Here is a 17,574-nt window from a genome sequence, read left to right as displayed (position 1 = left end):
CATTGGTATCCTGTAGGCTAACTATGGGTATATATCCTCATAAGTTCCGTCTACCGTGAGCCACCGTGTTCTACAACCTTTCCATTGCAATACGCATATCATATCCACGTCACGTATTGTTGATAACTTGTGTGCGACGATGATAGTTGTTCGACCTTTGATTAGCTTATCAAGCGCCTCTTGTACTGTCTTTACTGAGGCTGAATCCAATGCACTGGTAGCTTCATCTAAAAGAAGAATTGCCGGGTCTTTTAATATTGCCCGAGCTATTGCCACCCTTTGTTTCTGACCACCTGAAAGCTGCACTCCTCGCTCGCTGACTTGAGTATGGTACCCCTCTGGCATTCTACTGATGAAGCCATGCGCATTTGCTGTCTTGGCAGCCCTAATTACCTCTATTTCTGAAGCACCATCCTTCCCATACTGGATATTTTCATAAACTGTAGTAGTAAATAAAGCTGGCTCTTGTTGAACTAACCCAATCTTCAGCCTCAGTGATCTCAAGTTTAAGCATCTAATAACACGCCCATCAATCAGAATGGAACCTGAGGTAGGGTCATAAAACCTCATCATTAACGCAATCACTGAACTCTTTCCAGAGCCACTTGGCCCAACTAATGCAAGGTTACTACCGGAAGACACTCGCAGATTCAAGTCCTTGAATACGGAAACATCGGGCCTCATGGGGTAGCTGAAACTCACATTCCTGAACTCTACATCACCCTCAATCTCTGTAATCCCTTCAGATGTTGAATCATTTGGATCTATTGCTGTTCTTCTTTCAAGAATACTGAAAACTGGTCGAAGTGCTTGTGATCCCTTCAGGATATCAGGTGCCAAAGCAAGTGTCTCTGCTATTGACAGAGCAGTGATCACCAACACCATGAAGGATTTCATGATATCTCCAAAGTTTGAATACTGCTTCTTAATAAGAATTGATGCATACCTTAGGCTGAGTGCATAGGAGCAGAATCCAAGGAGTTGTGATGCACCATACCCAATGCCAGTTTATTTGGCTCATTAAATTCAGAGGTGAACTGGGATACAATGCGTGCGTCAATCCCAAATGCAGCAACAGTACGAATGTTGGTGATGGCCACACGGGCAACGGAAGTAGCACGGGAATAAGCTTGAGTGTAGTCTCCACCAAATCCCTGAAGAAATAATTGCTGCAATTACAGAAAGAAGGACAGAACATGAGAATAGGGTACTACACATAGTTGTAGATGTGGGATGCAAGCAGATTTTCTCGCCCACCATTTGAGTGGTCAAACGTAGGGAATGATGTCAGAATTAATTTCATAATGACTGATTATCTTATAGGAAGTGTATATGCAAGAATTTAAAATATGTTTATGAATGAAGACTACAGATAACGATCTGCCTAACCCCACTAGCTCTGTAGCTAAAAGAGAAAGAAGCAAAACAACATGCAGACTATCCTGATCAATAGACAATGAAGTACTTCAGACCAACCTCAGTTATAGAGGCTCCAATTAGAAGAGGGAATGTGGCAATGACAACACTTGCCATGCGCCAACTGAGTGTGAAAGCAATAATAAAAGTTGTTACAGTGAGTGCTAAATTCTGCACAATAGTTGATACACGGTCAGTAAGTGTACTTCTTTGTAAGGTTGCCCCTGCTGCTAAATTTGACACCAGAGGCCCAGTGTTGTTCTTGTCCTGATCAAAATAACCAATCTCATTCCAAAGGATAGCTATTGTCAATAAGAACAGGTCCTCAGAAAGAATCAAACACAAAAAATATCCCGATCTTTTGAAATATACATATTAATTAATAAGATGTCTTGTGCAAGTAAATAAAGGATATCTTTCCATCTACCTTCGTTTGGTTTTCAAGGTGTTCTTGTGATACATTAGAATCAGTATAAAGTTGTTCACATTGAAAAATAAACTACAGAATCGAAAAATATTTATAAACTTAATTCCAATGCATTTCCATATGAAGACCAAAAAGGATAAAGAACAAAGAGGCTCAACAAAAATCCTTATTGACAAGTCAACTGTTATGTAATGGTTGTTTTAAGCTGTTATCATAAATATCTTTTTTTTTAAGACAACTTTAGACTTCTTAAAGATAGGTTCATTATTTGTCATATTTTTGAGAAATATGACAAATAATAAACTAAGCACAGTGATTAAGTAGCAAGCGAAAGTTCTTATATGTAAGAGAAATAAAAACGTCAGAAAGAAAATGTAATAATCCAGGAGGGGTGAAAACCTGAAAACATGGAGAGACGAACACGAGTAGTAAACCGCTCTCCCATCAAGGTATAGAAGTAATGCTGTAACATATAAATAGGTACTGTCCCTATAGCCACTTTAATAAATACAAGAGAGACCACCCTAATTTCGTGCTTGATTCGTGAGTCATTGTAAGAGTAGAACGCATCCAGTACATACGTGATTCCAAGAGCAAATAGAGGAGCTTCCATTCCTTCCAGAACAACACCAACTGACCCAATTAATGTAAAGGGCCATGAATTTGACTATTGAATGTTTCTGAAAGCAATGAACTTCTAGAATCACTAATATTCTGGGTTTCTGGCTCGCGTCATTGTTATATGATGTTACCTGTAGACTCACTAGAGTAGCATACTCTCCCTTCTTATCTGACATCAATTCCAAATGGTTACCACTTTCAACAACCAGTCCATTCACTTAATTCAAAAGAGAAGGAAAAAATATAAAAGGAGAATAAGAAGGAAGAGGAACACTTGGACTAATAAATCACATTCTATCAATTGACAACAAACAAAATCAATAAGCATTCAGTAGATGTACACCAATACATATATTATGTCTTAAAGTTTCTGAATGAGAGCCATACAAGTTACTGGTATTAAGAGGGTACTGAGTGGAACATATACCAATCGTCAGGCAGAGATTATATGAAAGAATGTGCAGTTGAGGCTTTTGCAGCTTCAATAATCTGTTCCATGCTAGCATTCTCTTTACCATATAGAATATTTCCAGCTATTGTGGTCGCAAACAATGCTGGTTCTTGGCTAACCAGACCCGCACCCCACCATGTTTTCTACATCACGAACATATGAAAATGCCAGTTTGTCATTGTAGGGTCTTACAAAAGTAGAAAAGGGAAGTAGTCATCACCTATTCCTTTCATCAATGGAAACGTCTTCCATTGGATTGGTGCATTTTGATACATGGGCCATAAGGGGAAAATTTAAATCCCAGATGTCATTTGGGTAACTCTAACTCCTAAGTCGAATCTTCAAGTTCGTGATATATGTGTGATATTGATCGCTGGTATAATCCCAATAATCGAGGATATGAGGATCACTGGTTAACCGTGTGTCAGGGCCAGCTTACACCTACCTCGGCTAATCCCAGGGCCATGGTTGGAAATTCTACAGTGTGTACAGCCTCAAGTAGCCGTGAAGGGAATCGAACATGTGATTATTGGGGAGCAAACCCAGGGCTGGACCAACTGGGAATCAATAATTTGTGCTGTATTTCAAGGAAAGAGGTTCGACATTGCTCTAAATAACTATTTAGATCATACACAAGAGTTTCGTTAATCGAAAGTTTCCACAAGTCAGAAATCTGTGTTGGCATATATACATTCCTTGTAAGAGCAAAATGTAAAATGCAGTGAGCATGTGCAGGGTCACTATAATTCTACTGTGTTTCTATGTGGCAAAAAAAAAAAAAAAAAAAAAAAAAAAACAAGGAAACTCAAAACTGACTTCTCTGTCGTTAATTATAATATTTGCTTAGAAGATTTTCAGCTGAATGATCTCATAGACATAATTTCTCATTGGCTCTAATTGTTTTTATACCAGTCTCTCTGGAAAAAATGATGGAAAAAAATCAGAATCTATGAGCCCACATCTATTATTTGCATCACTAGCCTATGCCCTACGCATTCCTAGAACAAATAAACCATTCACAAGCACAATGACAATGTACATTAATTTTCCAACAAACGAAAATAGTTTCCAAAATAAATGTTTCTTGAATCCAAACAAACTACCATTGCATATTAAAGGGCAGCCATATTAACACCCATATAAATAGGACTAGGACCCTTTGACCAATTCAAAAGCACTAGCACCCTTCTATTAAATACACAAAAAACATTAACGGCAAACAGCTGTCGCGGGATCGTACAATCCACGATATCGGGTTGCCGCGAAGATCCATATCCCACGGAAGGTGGTTACCGTGGGTCATTTAATTTTATTTTTTTTTTAATAGCCACCGTAAAAAAAGTTAGTTGCCGCGAGATGATTTTGTTTACTAAAATGGAGTTTTGCTTGCATTAATTATCAAAAATAATCTTCATTAATTTGATCACAAATTTTTTTTATAGTATATGAAAATATTTTCCGCGAGATAGCAAAATTATGGCTCGATTATACATTTTTTTTGTCATGGTTTTGGTATTGTTCTTGGAGTGTATAAAAAAAATTTTAAAAAAGAAAATGAGGTATACATATGTCGTGTGTGTTCAATACACAAAATTTAAAGTAAAAAAAACAAAAAACACAAAAAATAATATGCCGCGGCAACTGCCTGCCGTGGGATATGGGATCTCGCAGCAACCTGATACCGTAGATTATGCGATCTCGCAGCAACTGTTTGCCGTAGAACTATGGGCATGTGGGGGTGTAAAATGACATATAATAAATAACCATTATTGTTTTAATTTTTATCAAAGGGGTGATAGTCCCATTTATAGGGGTGCCAATACCGCGCCCCTATTAAAAGAGTTGTTAGGTCATGACCATTAAAGGGGATAGGACCGTGCTATCCCAACTTTTTTTTTCTACCCCACCCTCAACTGGAATACATAGAATAGTAACTTGTCAACTATTTCCCAGGTTACATAAAATAAATCATCTAAATTTTAAAATGAGATTCTTCCCTCTCTCACTCTCCTTCTCTTCCAACATTTTCCACCATGTTTCACCAAATCATCATATCTACCCAACCAACAACTTAACTCTTAGAATTGATGTGGAACATGGAAATCATGATCAGCTCATGCATCACTCCATTTATCTTCAATGCTTGTACTCAAAGTATTTACAAATTTAATTTAATTTAAAGTGGTGGGTAGGTCGGGTGGAGGGGGTGGGGTGGGGGTGTTAATGAATTGAACAAGATAACTGATAATTAACCACATCAACAAAATTTGGAATCTATAACTATTTAAATGAATTCGGGAATCTATATTGGGAATTAGAGATCACATGACTAATCTCGACTGACAACAATTAACCTCAAGATCTTGAAATCAATGACAAAACAAGAACACCAATACAACCACTAAAGCAATAATGAAAGAACAAACGAAACAAACACAAAAACTTACGTGGTTCGGCAATTACCTATGTCAACAATTTTGACACTCACAAATTTATGCTATTGTCCCATCACAATGCACTCACAAATTTAGCTATTGCCTAATGCCTAAATTCTCTCTCTCTAATAATGTACTCGCAATGTGCCCCCGTACGCTATGAGCTCTCAATTGTGTGCTTCAAAACTCAACCTGTAGTGGAATATTTGTAGACTTGAATTTCCAAAGGTATGTAGAGATCTGATTTGGCATTGGTTAGAGAAGTAATTGGGGCAACGCTCATGTCTCCAACTCCAATTTGGAAATACCCACGTAGTGATCAGGCTCCACAATCTTAACAATCTAAAACTACCCATTCATTACATAAATATTAGTAATAAGCTCAGTATCAATTTGTGACTTGAACACTTGGGTTTCCTTTTCTTACACTAAAATGAGCTTTGATTTTCAAATTAAAGGAGGTTAAAAGAACCAAGAATTTGTCAGTAAATTGGAAATCATACAAATGATCAAAAGTTCCTCGAGAATTTGAAGTTTAATTAATCATTCTTAAAATGTCGTTTATTTATTAATTAATCAAATTTTGCAAAAAACAGTTCAAAAAAATGATTGAGTTTATATCAAGAACAAGAAAAGAAATGGAGAATGGCTGACCGGGCATCACTAGTTGGCTTTAGTCATTGATTGTTGGATGGCTGTGGCTCGAGAGAGGATAACACAGACTTAGAAATTTCATGTTGTTATTTTAAGAATTTTAGCGATGCAGTTGAACCAGTTTAAAAGGTTAATTAAAGGTTAATTTAATGCAAACCGGTTAAAATTATTAGCAAAAGAAGGGTTAACCATTCCATTCTAGATTTCCAATTAGGATTTTCCCAATTAGATGGGGGAAACCCATTTTATTTTTTTCCTTTCAGAAGTTAAAATTTAACAAACAAATCCTAATTGCTCATCTAATAGGGGATAATACTAAAAAAATCCAGCAATTAAATCACATTTGGGTTGATTCCTCATCACGTACACTTGGAAAAACACTGCATTATTGCCTGGTGATCATTATGGCGCAACTACAATGAAACTCCAAATTCAGGCCAATTCAAGATTTGTTATAGATTGCTGAACTATTGAAGATGCTCTTCGTCGTGTTTACACATTTCGATCAAAGCCAAAGCTAGCTGGCTAGCTAGCACAGTTTGAGGATATATGAACGCTCATGTGTTTGTTTTGCTCTAACAAAGGACGACCGCAGCTGAGAGAAGGACCCTAGCTTGAATATATGTAGGAAAATAATTCAGTGAAGATAAGAGCAAGGAACAATGAGAGGTGGTTCAAGTCGATTGCAATAATTATATAACAACTCAATTGCCCATTTAATTTCCTCATGCATCATATACATAGTCCAAACTACCAAGGTGTTTGCAGGCCACGAAAGGAGAGTACATTTAACTTCCATATATGGAACAATCAAAGTAAAACTTAAATTATTCCCTCACCCAAATCCGTACAATCCATCTTCCACGTTTTTTCCACCAGTCACCACTAATTTTAATAGGTGATCGGATTTGTTTGTTACTTTATTGCTTTGTTTATTTGATAATCGATAATCTGTTATATTCTGTTTTACGTATATTCTTAAATGGTTGGGTCATGTACTCAGGTGCCCCCATTTTTGTTTTTAGTCTCGTTTTCTTCACGATCTTTTAGTTTCGTTTCGATCTGTTTCACCTAGTAGTGTATACATTTTGAGAATATTATTAGCAAGAAACACACCTAACTAAGGCTAGTTAGCTAGTGCAGTAGTGCCTACTGCCTAGTGGGTTGTATAGACTATAGAGGCTACTTTAATCTAATGCAAATTTTTTTACTTACGGATGCCCATTTTTAAGCAAGTTTTTTGCATCCCGCATTCCCAATTCAAACAGATTTTTTAGGGTCTCTAGCCTTCCATGCAACTATATATGATACACGGCTTATGTCTACATGATAAGTCCCGCCTTGCAGCAATAAATTAGCCCTACAGATTTACTTAGAGTCTTATATATAGTCATATAGGGTTTTGCGCTCTCTTGAGCTTAGATCGACTTAGAATTCTTATGACACCAAGGAAGTATAAAACGTGAATAATCATGAAGTTGGATACGTATTTATCACGATTTCATCATTTTAATACCACTTTTGACCTTATGATGACCTAGTAGTTTATGTTCTTTAACATTCATAAGTTAAGCAAAACAATAAAACGCGGTTGGTAGCTGAAGAACAAACTTAATTAAACGTGTTGAACTGTTAATCCCACATATATACACTAGAATCCTAAAGTAGATTATATCTTTAAAAAAAGGGCCGGTGAAGAAAAAATAACAATGTGACTTGGACATTTTTGGTTCTCACATGAAGTACAGAACAACGAAGAGGGACCACGTGAAAAAAATGAAATAGGGTAAACCAATAATTGATTGTTGATTTGAAGAATACAACTCGTGCTCTGCATGGAGCTGAGGATCAGTAGTAATTTCCATCTAAAATTTTCTTATATAAGGAGCCCTCCTGCATTACTAATTTCACACCACCTTCTTATTTTATTTCTTCCATCTTTCATTACTATACCTCGCTCACATCACATATAACAAATATGGCTCCCTCTAACCCTCCAATTATATGATTTATCATCCAGAAAAACTAAAGTTATCAGACATATTTACCACCTTAGTCTTTGGAAAAACGCTTGTAGGTTCCGAGTTAGTAGAGAGTAGTAGCTCTGGTAGTGTGTATGAAACCAAGGTGGGGATTAGTACTGTTGCTGCTAATCCAATTACTGTCATCACTTGGATCCTCGTAAAGATCTTGATATTGCTTAGTGGACCTTTAGCTCTCTTGGGTAGAGTTGTTGAGTTTACCTTAAACTTGTTCTCACTTAATGGTGGCATTTTACGATTATTTTTTCACCTTATCACAGGTATATATATATGTATAGTACCACTAATTAATTTAATTAAGTACTGCATTTCTGCATCAATGTTGTTGTATCCAAATTGAATGTATTTTATTTTGGAAAGAAAAAACTAAAAAACTTGAATGTAGTTACAAATCTACATATATATTTTGCAAACTTGAGTTTTGTGATTCGTTTATGTCTTAGCTTCTCCACTTCTTGAAGGCGTGGAAAGTTTCCAACGCCGCCCTCCTTGTATTCGTGTCTCACTAAGAACTCCCTTTAGAATGAATTTTTTTTGTAAACAATAATCCTATAGCTTGTCTAAAAAAATCAAAGATACATACACGCCGATCAATAATTTGCTTGGAAATAGTTTTGAGAAAATTACAATTCATCATCGATCGATCAGATCATTTGAAGAAACTAAGTTAAACTCATAAATCGATCATATCATTTATTAAATCTTTGCTGGTGAGTTATAGGAAGTATATTTTTATTATATCTTATTTTTCATTTATTTAATTATTATTTTTTCTTCTTCTCATAATAATACGAGGACTTCGAACTCGAATATATAGTCAAGAAAAATATGGCAGGCATTATATTGTATCAGTTCCGAGGTGATGTCAAATGATATATGACTGTACGTGCATGTGAGCATCTCAGTACACCCTATACAAATGCATATTATTCAATTCTCAGACCTGCTCACTACTGATGATTCCGGCCATATCATTCATACATTTAAGATATCCCTAATACTATGTTCATATGTGCAAAAAAAAAAAAAACTGGTTGGTCATCCTCCCTAAAATAGTAAAATCTCACAGCTCTATGCCTCTATATATCCCTACTATATATGGAGCATCAAACAATTTAATCAACAAATTAAAGGCTACTTATTGCACCCAGAAATTAAATCCACTAGTAAATAGTAATAACAAGTTTCTTTCATAAATGTGAAGGATCACTTGTGATTCCAAAGAAGGAGTCGGCAGATTACCGAAGCATCATAGGCCACATTGATGGACGGACTGAACTCTATAAAACCTCAACTATTTTGAACTATCGCCCGAGAATAATGGAGACCATGGACAACGTTAATGAGATCAATCCATTAGATCTTTGCATAATGGCTTCAAAGATAGCCTATGAAAACCAAGCATATGTCCAAAATGTTGTTACTAACCACTGGAAGGTAATATTTTAAATTATTATTATTATTATTATGAATATTTTGGATTGATGTTATGGAAATTTAATTATAATTTTTTTTTTTTGCAGATGTACTTGGTTGGGCACTATAACTTTTGGAATGGTAATTAGAATACTGGCTTTTGATTGTTTAGCACCTAGCTGGCAAGCTGTAAACCGTAATACATTAATTAAACTGATCGAACTGAAGCTCACTAAGGAGAAGTTGATAGCTCTAATGTATTTTATCCATATTAATTAGAACTCTCATGTGTCTTATCTATATTAATTTCAGAGTATCTGCAAAGTGAAGATACTCAAGCTTTCATCTTCTGCAATCGACGAAATAATGCCCAACTGATCGTGGTCGCTTTTCGTGGCACGGAACCCTTCAGTGGAAGAGATTGGGCCTCAGACGTCGACTTATCTTGGATCGGAATGGGTGAAATGGGAAGAGTCCATTTAGGCTTCATGAAAGCTTTGGGCCTCCAAGACGAAAAGGACTATAAGAAAGGTTGGCCCAAGGACTACACAGGATCTAAAAACTTGGCTTACTACAAGCTGAGAGAAACATTGAAGACTTTGCTGGAACAAAACAAGGGTGCTAGGATTTTAGTTACAGGGCACAGTTTAGGTGGTGCACTTGCCATCGTATTTCCTTCAGTACTTGTATTGCACGAAGAAGAAACCATAATGAGTAGCTTGTTAGGAGTTTATACTTTTGGGCAGCCTAGAGTTGGAGATAAAGTTTTTGGCAATTTCATGAAGTCACAGTTGAATGTGATATTTAAGAGGTATTATAGGGTTGTTTTCAGGTATGATGTTGTCCCTAGGATTCCATTTGATGATCCAGTCTCTCAATTTTCACATTTTGGTGGTTGCCTCTACTTTCGAAGCTGGTACAAAGGCGAGGTACGTTACTGTTCAGATTATGATCACCTAAACTCTATCTATGTGTCGATCGAGTAAGATTTACATATAATTAGTAATGGTTATTCTTGTGTACTGGAAAAACAGGTGCTGAAGCATGAACCCAATCAAAACTATTTCAACCCATTGTACATTCCATCAAAGTACTTAAATGCTTTACTGGACCTGTTTAGAGGCCTCTTCGCTCGAATAAGGCCTGGAAAAGATTTCAAAGAGAGTTTGGTCTCAATTCTTTATAGGCTTTTTGGGCTTTTAGTTCCTGGTCTCGCTTCACATAGCCCCAGGGACTATGTCAATGGTGTGAGGCTCGCTGAAGTTAAAATCAAGCAAGATGATGCTGAAGAATTTATTGGATTTTAAGATCTTCGAAAATCCACCATTGTACAAGTCCTAAATAAGGAGTCATGGCCTCTCTCCAAACTATCAAGTTGCTTTATTGGAAGTTGGAAATGCAACCTTCTAAATTGGTTCACCACCTGTACTGGTTATTCGAAATCCTATATATAATGTATTTTGTCTTCAATATATGTGTTTACACTTTACATGTCAACCCTCATTTTTCATTAAAATTGTAAAAATACAAATTCCAGATTATGGACTTCCTACCCTACGATATCGGTTTTCTTAAAACGTTAGTAATTGTAAACACACCATTCAGTTGACCCGATCATATGCCAAATGATTATGCATTACGCGCTTTGGAAACAAAAATATAGAGGAAAGTCATTATCCTTTCGTTGCATAAAAGTTTAAAAAAAAAAAAAACAAAAAAGAAGTCTGAGACCAAAAAATAAAATAGAATAATAAAAATGGAATTTCTAATGGTGACAAATAATTTGGACAGTTGACCTAATAATAATCACAGATTATAAAATTGCATGATAAACAGTAATTGGATAAATTATGAGTCAAGCAAAGATGTGATAAATATAATATTAATTAAAAATAGGTATGGTCTAATAGTTTCCAACTGAAAACTACCAACAACCAACTTCAAAGATGAGCTGATTGATATATATGCACAAACCACTTCTCTCCAAATTCCTTAATATTTTATTATTAAAATAAAAAAAAAAACTAGGGTTTCTCTTTCTTCACCTCTTTCAGGTCTGTTTGTTTCTCAGTTTTGATTTTTGAATTATTATTATTATTTTATTGATTTTTAAGTACTAATTTGTTTACAGAGATGAGCAAGGGTTTTATTTACTGTTGCTGACATAAATTAAATTAATGATTGCAACAAAATCCGTTCCCAAGTGTTCCAGGTGGAGCATTTGCTTGTCCCGTTCACTTGTTGCATCCAGAATGTCGAGTTTAGAGGAGCCACCAAACATGACTAGTCATGTTGACAGAATTTGGAGATTTTCTTCTGGTGCATGCAGGCCTAGTAGTATAGATGAAGTTGGAATGGGCAATTGTTGGATTGAGGGTAGGAGTTGTAGCTCATCTAATAGTTGCAAGTAAGTGTGTGTGTGTGTAATGGTTCTAATTGTTTGTATCAATATTGTATTGTTAATGTTTTGTGTTTGAATATGCAGTGAAGAATATTCGAAAGGGACATTTGTATGGAGAAGACATAGTAGGGAGTTATCTCGTGGGGATTCATTGAACCATAGGACTACAAGCTTGGATAGGAGTCATGTGGTGGCTGGAAATGTTTGTAACTCGTGGCATTTGCCTGATCGACAATATAGCTCCCAATGCGAGCGACAGGATGTATGGAAGTTGAACAATAAGGTGATCTCTACTGACTTGAGTTTATAATTTCGTTTTTTGCTACTTATTTATTCGAATTTAGTTTAGATACTAGCTTCCATATATTGTGGTTATTCGATACTGCAGTTATTAAATGGCTTGCCGAGTTATGTCAAGATTGTGGAAGTTGGACCAAGGGATGGGTTGCAAAATGAGAAAAATGTGGTGCCTACAGCTGTTAAGGTTGAATTGATACAAAGGCTAGCATATTCAGGATTGCCTGTTGTCGAGGCCACGAGTTTTGTCTCACCAAAGTGGGTACCTCAGGTATCTCAGATTTACTTTTCCTGTCCTTGATTGTTAACTACTTTTACTGTAAATCCGATTGCCTTTCTTTGTTGTTCTTGAACATATTGCCAACTCTAGGAGAATTCAGTTGTTCCATTTCTGTTGATTGAAAACTTCCTCCCAATCTTGGTTCTTGAATTGTTTAATGCCTAAACTGAATTAGTATGGTGCTAATAGTTCATTACAATGTAAGAGCTTATTTTTAGCTTGGTAATTGATGCTTAAACTTGTTTAGGGAACCATGATGTTCCATATGACATGTTCAAGCACTTTGTTATGTGAAATCAAGGATGTTAAGACTTAAGACCCTCTCGTGGAATTTCTGTGTGTTGTTATCTGCTACTATTACTTTAAATAAACTAAGTTATCCCAACAGATTGTCATGAAATGATGAATCTGTTTGCTTTATAATTTCATGCCTGTTGCATGCATTTCTTGATATTTTTACTTTTCTGAAATGAAGTTTCTGAGACCACTATGTATGAGGTTTTTATCTGAATTTTAGTGTCTCCCTGTGAATCATGCTTGCGTAGTATAGCTGAAACCAACTTGTGTACCCTGGTATAGGGTATCATTGCCTCTCAAGTGTTGACATGTTAAGTCTTGAACTGTTAGACCTTATCTTATAAGAAATCTTTTGTATTGATTAGTATTTTCAAAATGCATGTCTTTTATATTGTCGGAAAAGTCTTGGACCATTTCATGCTATTCTAGCTATAATATTGGGCGTGTTTGATTACCCAAAGTAATTTATCCATGGTAAACCCCTTTTAATGGAAAATCTTAATGATATAGCACACCGAGGAACTTTTAGCACCTTCAAGAACTTTCTTGGAGAATTTTCCCATGCCATCCCTATATAACGTTTTCCATCAAAATTGTTCTATCTCATGAAATTCTGCTCCAAAGGGTGGGTATATCAGGGAATTATCCCCTTTTAAAACCAAACACACTGATAGTGCTACCAATATTTTGTCAGATATTTGAGCATCATTTAAGGTTTCTGTGTCTTGGGATTTTTTTTCCCACAGTGTTTTACGCATATTGTATATTTCCCTAAACAAAGTTAGTACGAATGTAAGATCTGATTTTGTTATTATATACAGCTAGCAGATGCAAAAGATGTAATGAAGGCAATTCAAAGTTTGAAAGGTGCTAGATTCCCCGTGTTAACACCTAATCTCAAAGTGAGTAATTTTTTCTGGAACAAACTACACTGTAGCCAACATGAGTTTATGTGAAATGTTTTGCATCTGTATTTCTAGGGTTTTGAAGCTGCCGTTGCTGCTGGAGCAAAGGAAGTTGCTGTATTTGCATCTGCGTCTGAATCCTTTTCTAAGTCAAACATCAATTGCAGCATCGAAGAGAGCCTAATTCGTTATCGTGAAGTTGCTGATGCTGCCAAAACGCTATCAGTCGCTGTTCGTGGGTATGCCTGTCTTGTTTGCTTTGGTGGCACTTATTTTTTGACCACCTCACTAGTTGCTCAATTCCACCTTTGTTGTAGTCCTTGATGATTTGTAAAACCTTCAGTATTCAATCTAAGAAATTAATATTCCAAATGTCCAAACCGCTGAGTTGGAAGACAACATATCTTTGCTACAAGTGATTGAAATTTCAGTTAGGCAACCTATTTTCTGGAGATTCAAATTACTGAGAATGTGTACAGTGCCTATGTTCTTGGTATGAAAGCAGTGTATTATCTGGTGATCTTCTTTGTGTTTGCAGGCGTAGGAGTTGTAATATGTTAAAGTTAGGTAACAGTGTCTAGGGATTGGAAGCTAAATTATTGGTGAAATTAAATAATTTTTTTTGATAAATGATGCTTTGAATATTCAATGCAGAGATATTTTAGGTGGAAGCAAAGTTTTTTCTCTATAGTATAAGAAATTATACTTCTTTTATGCATACTGGATTACTGGTATTAAGTGTGTGATGGTAAGGAGCATGTTTACAATTTACTAGATCTAACTTGAGAGTTTCTCCACATAAAATAGCCCTTTTTACTGTCTACACTGTATTTATCGATCAGATATTGTTTGTCCCTGAAGTGCCCTTTTTTTCTTAATATATATGATAACATACTTGGGATTAGTTACTTTGTGAAAAACAATTCATGTTTATGATCTATTTCATATTGGACTTATTATGGTTGTTGAATTTCATTTGTGATTTCCCTCTTGAAACCTTGTATTGTTGTCTCTTAATGAGTACTTCATGTATAGAAATAATGAGCATGCTCCTTTCTCCCTTTTACTTCTCTTTATGCATTTCTGATTTGGAGTAAAATTTTAGGTACGTCTCTTGTGTTGTGGGGTGTCCAGTTCAAGGATCAGTGCCTCCCTCAAAGGTGGCATATGTGGCAAAAGAACTTTATGACATGGGTTGCTCTGAGATTTCCCTTGGTGATACAATTGGTGTTGGTACACCTGGTACTGTTCTTAACCATTTCTTCTTCTTTTATGTCAGCTATGTAACTATCAATTTGGTTCTTAGAGTTTCTCTAATTTTGACGTCATGCTTGACAGGTACTGTTGTTCCAATGCTTGAAGCTGTAATGGCTGTCATTCCATTAGAGAAGCTTGCTGTTCATTTCCATGACACTTATGGGCAATCTCTTTCTAATATTTTGGCGTCACTCCAAGTAAGTCACGTTTATACTTGACTTTTTAAGAACATAACAATCCAGAGACCTGCTCATGTTCAATAGCAATTTGGTTGAAGATTGTGTTGGGTTTTGGGAAATGAGAAGCAGGACAGCATGTTACTTGATTGTATTTTTGTAATAGGGGTTTAATTTCTCACTCCTTTGATTGCCAAAATAGAAATAGGGGTTAAAAAGAAACCTTATAAGGTTCAAATAAAAAGTTTCTGCTCCACAAGCTCGCATGCTATGTCTTCCAATTTGCATCCCTATTGACTAAAGGACGAGGGTTTACTAAATTTCACAGAAATATAACAAACTCAGTAAGTCTCAGGTAAAGTGGTTGGACCAGTGGAAACATTTTAAGATTTGTGTAAAAAATGGATGAGAAGAGAGAAAACAGGAATGAGGCTGTTGAGGGCAATCCCCACTCTCTATCATCCATAGTACAAAATATCCCGATATATCGCGATATTTGGGTATCTATCCAGATTTCAGAGAAAGATATATAAATATCACGATATGTTTAGAGATATATACGACTATAAATATCAGTGATATTTTGACGATATTTGGCGATATTTTGTGTATATAGCAATTTTATTTAATATTTACCATTATATTTCAAATAAATATAAATAATGTATCATGATATATCAATAAATATCCACAATATCTACAATATTTGTCGATATTTTGGATATATCTACGATATTTGCATGTGAAACAATGTCAAATATCCCCAAAGAAGAGGATATATCTACGATACATATCCAGAAATTGAATATCGATAAATACCTATATCCTGATATTTTGTACTATGCTATCATCTATATTCCTATAATTCTATAAAGAAGGCAAATGAATCAAAGTGCATGAATCATGATGCTAATGGCCTGTGTGGTTTGTCTCAATCCATCACGAGGATTCTAAAAATGCCTGAGCTGGAGAGAGTTGGTGTTCTGTTTCCCATATAATACTGACTCAATTGGATGCCTTAGCTTCCAATTTTTACTTATCGACCTTTCCAATTCCTTTGTGCTAAATCATGAATGATTCTGAAGTAGAATTGGTAATCAATGGATTGGGAAATCTATACATACTCAAAATGTCTATGCAATTTGGTTATTAAGACAGAGCACTGTTTCAGTTGGTAGGACATGGTCCTCCTATGCATCAGAAAGCTTATGTTCCTAAACTTTTTGTGAAACAGTTTCTTACTGCTTGCTTGTAGCTTCGGTGTAACAGAAAAATCATACATTGAACTGTTCCTTACTGCTAAAAGTTTTTTTTCTTCACAGATGGGAATCAGTATAGTCGATTCATCTGTTGCGGGCCTTGGAGGTTGCCCGTATGCCAAAGGTGCTTCTGGGAATGTTGCGACAGAGGATGTGGTGTACATGCTCAACGGGCTTGGCGTGAAAACCAATGTAGACCTTGGCAAGCTCATGTCAGCTGGGGAATTCATCTGCAAGCATTTGGGACGTGCATCTGGCTCAAAGGCAGCCGTTGCTTTAAGCAGAATCACATCAGATGCCTCTAAAATATAACTTAATGTAAATCTGGTTCCTGCCAAAGAAGACTCCAAAAGCCAAAAATTTGGCGGTGATTTTTTAATTTGGATCGCACATTGATGCTTGATATATGTACACAACTCCACAAATAATGCAATAAGTTGAGTTTGGATTCAGAGCCCTTGATGAAACGGATGTATGATGTATCAGTGAATATGTTCTGATTCTCATCGAAGAGACATTATGATAAGCAATAATATTACTTTTTTTTGTACCAATATGCTATGTTACTTCCATTATCGGAAAAAAAAAATGTTATGTTACTTTGGAATTTACGTAGGACCTGTGTTGAATTAATGGATACACTGTTATATGTAGGATATATTTCACACATATATTGCCATTTGCCTTAGATTATTACTGTGATTTTTTCTTTTAAAAGCTGAAATAGGATAACAACGAACTAAAGAAACTCGTCTGAAATCTATATTCTAATGCGCTTTTAAGGTAAAAGTTGGGACATCTCAAAGTCATGTACCTGCAGTGGTACATGACGTTCAATTGTGACTGGGAATATTATTATAGATGTTATATTAGGAATGTTATATTAGTGTTAGGGAATATTGTGTTTTCATTATAATTATCCCAAATACATTGCCTTCAAAAGTTCAAAGTGCCTTCACCAGACTGTTTCTTTTCTTGTTTTACTGCAATGCTCTGAACGTTTCAGAGTATTAGCAGTACCAAATCATCTAAGATCTGGCCCTGTTGTTAACACTTGCGGTAAGAGCAAATCACAAAGTCATTATTTAAAAAAGAAAAGAAAAATCACTTATTTGAGACTGTAATTAAAAGTAATTAATACTTAAATCTCAAGTAGTAGCAGAACCACCAAAATGTTTTATTCAAACTTGAGTTATCGAACTTAAATTTCGGGTTGTTAACTTGTTCACCAAAAAAAACA

The 17,574-nt window shown here is 35.7% G+C and overlaps 2 protein-coding genes and 1 pseudogene across 5 annotated transcripts; 2 read left to right on the top strand and 1 right to left on the bottom strand.

Annotated features, from left to right (window-relative positions):
• Positions 1–21: 21 nt before the first annotated feature.
• Positions 22–1,782, bottom strand: LOC147485567 (ABC transporter B family member 13 pseudogene; annotated as a pseudogene). The gene is made up of 2 exons (XR_015202740.1): positions 1,477–1,782; positions 22–1,169 (listed from the first exon to the last, which is right to left on the bottom strand). The product of XR_015202740.1 is annotated as an ABC transporter B family member 13 pseudogene (transcript).
• A 6,136-nt stretch (positions 1,783–7,918) lies between these two features.
• Positions 7,919–10,934, top strand: LOC147485566 (triacylglycerol lipase OBL1-like). Its single transcript, XM_086570139.1, has 5 exons — positions 7,919–8,306; positions 9,251–9,483; positions 9,570–9,603; positions 9,775–10,391; positions 10,497–10,934. Exons 1-5 carry the CDS (start codon positions 8,009–8,011, stop codon positions 10,767–10,769), a joined length of 1,455 nt encoding a protein of 484 aa, XP_086426265.1. The 5' UTR covers positions 7,919–8,008; the 3' UTR covers positions 10,770–10,934.
• A 380-nt stretch (positions 10,935–11,314) lies between these two features.
• Positions 11,315–16,888, top strand: LOC147485565 (Aldolase superfamily protein). 3 transcript variants are annotated; one of them, XM_086570141.1, is made up of 9 exons: positions 11,315–11,516; positions 11,667–11,869; positions 11,948–12,146; positions 12,252–12,431; positions 13,559–13,639; positions 13,718–13,881; positions 14,748–14,884; positions 14,981–15,096; positions 16,398–16,888. In XM_086570141.1, exons 2-9 carry the CDS (start codon positions 11,715–11,717, stop codon positions 16,644–16,646), a joined length of 1,281 nt encoding a protein of 426 aa, XP_086426267.1. In that variant the 5' UTR covers positions 11,315–11,516; positions 11,667–11,714; the 3' UTR covers positions 16,647–16,888. The 3 variants fall into 3 exon arrangements, with proteins under 3 accessions (XP_086426267.1, XP_086426266.1, XP_086426268.1); XM_086570140.1 differs by having other exon boundaries at positions 11,361–11,516; positions 11,594–11,869; XM_086570142.1 differs by having other exon boundaries at positions 11,380–11,516; positions 11,675–11,869.
• The last annotated feature ends 686 nt before the right edge of the window (positions 16,889–17,574 follow it).

The sequence above is a fragment of the Coptis chinensis genome, chromosome 7 (assembly GCF_015680905.1).
Source record: "Coptis chinensis isolate HL-2020 chromosome 7, ASM1568090v1, whole genome shotgun sequence".
Taxonomy (NCBI): domain Eukaryota; kingdom Viridiplantae; phylum Streptophyta; class Magnoliopsida; order Ranunculales; family Ranunculaceae; genus Coptis; species Coptis chinensis.
Note: the sequence above shows the minus strand (reverse complement) of the source record. Positions and strands in the feature narration are given on the sequence as shown.

Bases quoted from the DNA above. Each gene is read 5' to 3' on its own strand.
- LOC147485566 (XM_086570139.1), top strand. From the start codon at position 8,009: ATGATTTATCATCCAGAAAAACTAAAGTTATCAGACATATTTACCACC. The intron at 8,307-9,250 runs GTATATATATAT...ATAAATGTGAAG, and splicing joins ATTTTTTCACCTTATCACAG to GATCACTTGTGATTCCAAAG. The intron at 10,392-10,496 runs GTACGTTACTGT...CTGGAAAAACAG, and splicing joins GAAGCTGGTACAAAGGCGAG to GTGCTGAAGCATGAACCCAA.
- LOC147485565 (XM_086570140.1), top strand. From the start codon at position 11,640: ATGATTGCAACAAAATCCGTTCCCAAGTGTTCCAGGTGGAGCATTTGC. The intron at 12,432-13,558 runs GTATCTCAGATT...TATTATATACAG, and splicing joins CACCAAAGTGGGTACCTCAG to CTAGCAGATGCAAAAGATGT. The intron at 14,885-14,980 runs GTACTGTTCTTA...CATGCTTGACAG, and splicing joins AATTGGTGTTGGTACACCTG to GTACTGTTGTTCCAATGCTT.